General features: G+C 36.3%; 1 protein-coding gene across 1 annotated transcript; it reads right to left on the bottom strand.

Moving 5' to 3' along the window:
• Positions 1-846: 846 nt before the first annotated feature.
• On the bottom strand, positions 847-1,616 carry LOC122306652. The gene has a single exon (XM_043119100.1). The coding sequence runs from the start codon at positions 1,488-1,490 to the stop codon at positions 1,014-1,016; it is 477 nt and encodes a 158-aa protein (XP_042975034.1). The 5' UTR covers positions 1,491-1,616; the 3' UTR covers positions 847-1,013.
• Positions 1,617-1,969: the final 353 nt, after the last annotated feature.

Genomic DNA, 1,969 nt, shown 5'->3' with positions numbered 1-1,969 from the left:
TCTTAGATTATTGTTTAGGTATGTTTTGAACATCATTGATTCATTAAGGTCCTAAAATTATACACAGCTTTGGATTTTTAAGTTATTGCTTGAACTCGATAACCTATAATTCATCGAGACAACTAGGCCGGAACCAGAAAATCGGGTTTGAGGGCCCAAGTTACAAAATTTGTTTTTGTAATGTCATGTCAACATAATTAGGATAAGAGCACACATTATGTATTGTCTTTTTTTTTTTTAAATGTTCTTTATGATGGCTTCTAATTAATATATTTTAAATAATATTTTGTTTAAATAATTGATATAAAAATTATTTAATATAGGATGTGAAATCGTATTTAAAGTGATATCAAAGTCTTTTTCCTGACCGGACTTTGCTATATACAGTCGTCACATACAGTCGGCGTGCAGTCGGCTGTACGGAATGAATAAAAAAAAATTATAAAAATTTTTTTTATATTCAAGGGGACCTACATGAATTATAAAAAGTTATAAAAATATTTTTTTTTTTTCATATAGGTCCCGTATTAATTTTTTTTTTACAGCCAACTGCACACCTACTACATCTGTCGACTGCAAAAAATATTTCTCTTCGACCACAATGTACGGCATAAGATTCGAATAGTCTTTCCACGATTTCAATAATGTTAGATAGAATTCCGACTGTACAAACGTCCTATGTGTGATTTGTTATTAAAATATTAATTTTTTATTATAAATTTTATAATAATTTGTTATAAATATTAATTTTTATTTTTTTACGACTATAAATATTATTTTTTGTGTTCGTGTGTGTAGCCCATTAACCTAAATGTGGGCAAGATTGTAACACGACCCTGGAGTGGGTGACAGGCAAAAGTAAACTTTGAGAGGGGTGACAGTGCTACCCAACCCCATCACAATATCACATCTACAGAAAAACAGCTCTACTACCACAAATGCTACAAAACATTTGAACCTCAGATGGCTACGCTATTTACAAATCTAACCCATTTTCATTTCCCAAAGTAACCCTACTCGGGTATTGCACTCAACAGTGCCGTAAACTTTCCCTTTCCACCGCTACCACCACCATTCCTACCCCTTCTCAACCCCCCTCCGGCATCGCAGGCGATTGCCCTTCCTTGAAAAACCAAAGGAGCAACTGGTTTCCGGCCACACCCAAATTTCTCACCCCCTCTTCCTTTCATCAACGCGGAGCTTGCTTTGACAGCCAATGCAGCCATTTCTTCAGGCTGCAGTGGGTGCTTTAGCTTACTCAATGGCAAAGCGAAATATAGCTGACCCACTTGAAGCTCTTCGTCGTCGTTCACCGCCAAGAGAACGTCGTCGAAGTCCATCTCGTCGGCGTTGCAGATGAAACACGTGGGGTTCTTTTGTAGTAGATAAGAAACCTTTACCGGGTACGAGAATTCTTGAAGCCGACCGTCTTGTAAAACGAGCTTGGCCGTGGCCACGTCCGTCGAACTAGACGAACTGCAAATACCCATTGTACGACAGAGCAGTTCCTATATCTTTCAACTCAGCCGAGTCAAAAAAAGCTTCGGAGAATATCTGAAGAGGTTGGCCGGTGAGGAGGAATTTTGGTGTTTGGAAGGAAGCTGAAGAGGATGGAGGGGTTGGGGGTGGTAGATATATAGCCGCATGGCGCCGGTGGACTGCCTCGAAATTTGTACAATGTGTCCACGTCAGACTTGTCGTTTCGTTGAAGCCAAAGCCTGAAATATTTACTTTTAGACCCCGCAAGTGCACGGAAATGTGATTGGATTCTCTAAAATTTAAAGTATTTTCAATTTCATCCATTCATTATAATGGATCTTCATTTGTGGTGTATATATGCCTAAAAATTTTATATATAATTATTTTTATATACTTTAATAATATAATTAAATGTGTCATTTTTTTAATATAAAATAATTAAATAATTATTTTAATCAATCACATCAGTAAAATAAATAAAAAATATAAA

This window comes from Carya illinoinensis, chromosome 1, assembly GCF_018687715.1.
Source record: "Carya illinoinensis cultivar Pawnee chromosome 1, C.illinoinensisPawnee_v1, whole genome shotgun sequence".
In the NCBI taxonomy this organism is placed as follows: Eukaryota; Viridiplantae; Streptophyta; class Magnoliopsida; order Fagales; family Juglandaceae; genus Carya; species Carya illinoinensis.
The sequence above is the reverse complement of the archived record's forward strand: the minus strand, read 5'-3'. Positions and strand labels throughout refer to the sequence as shown.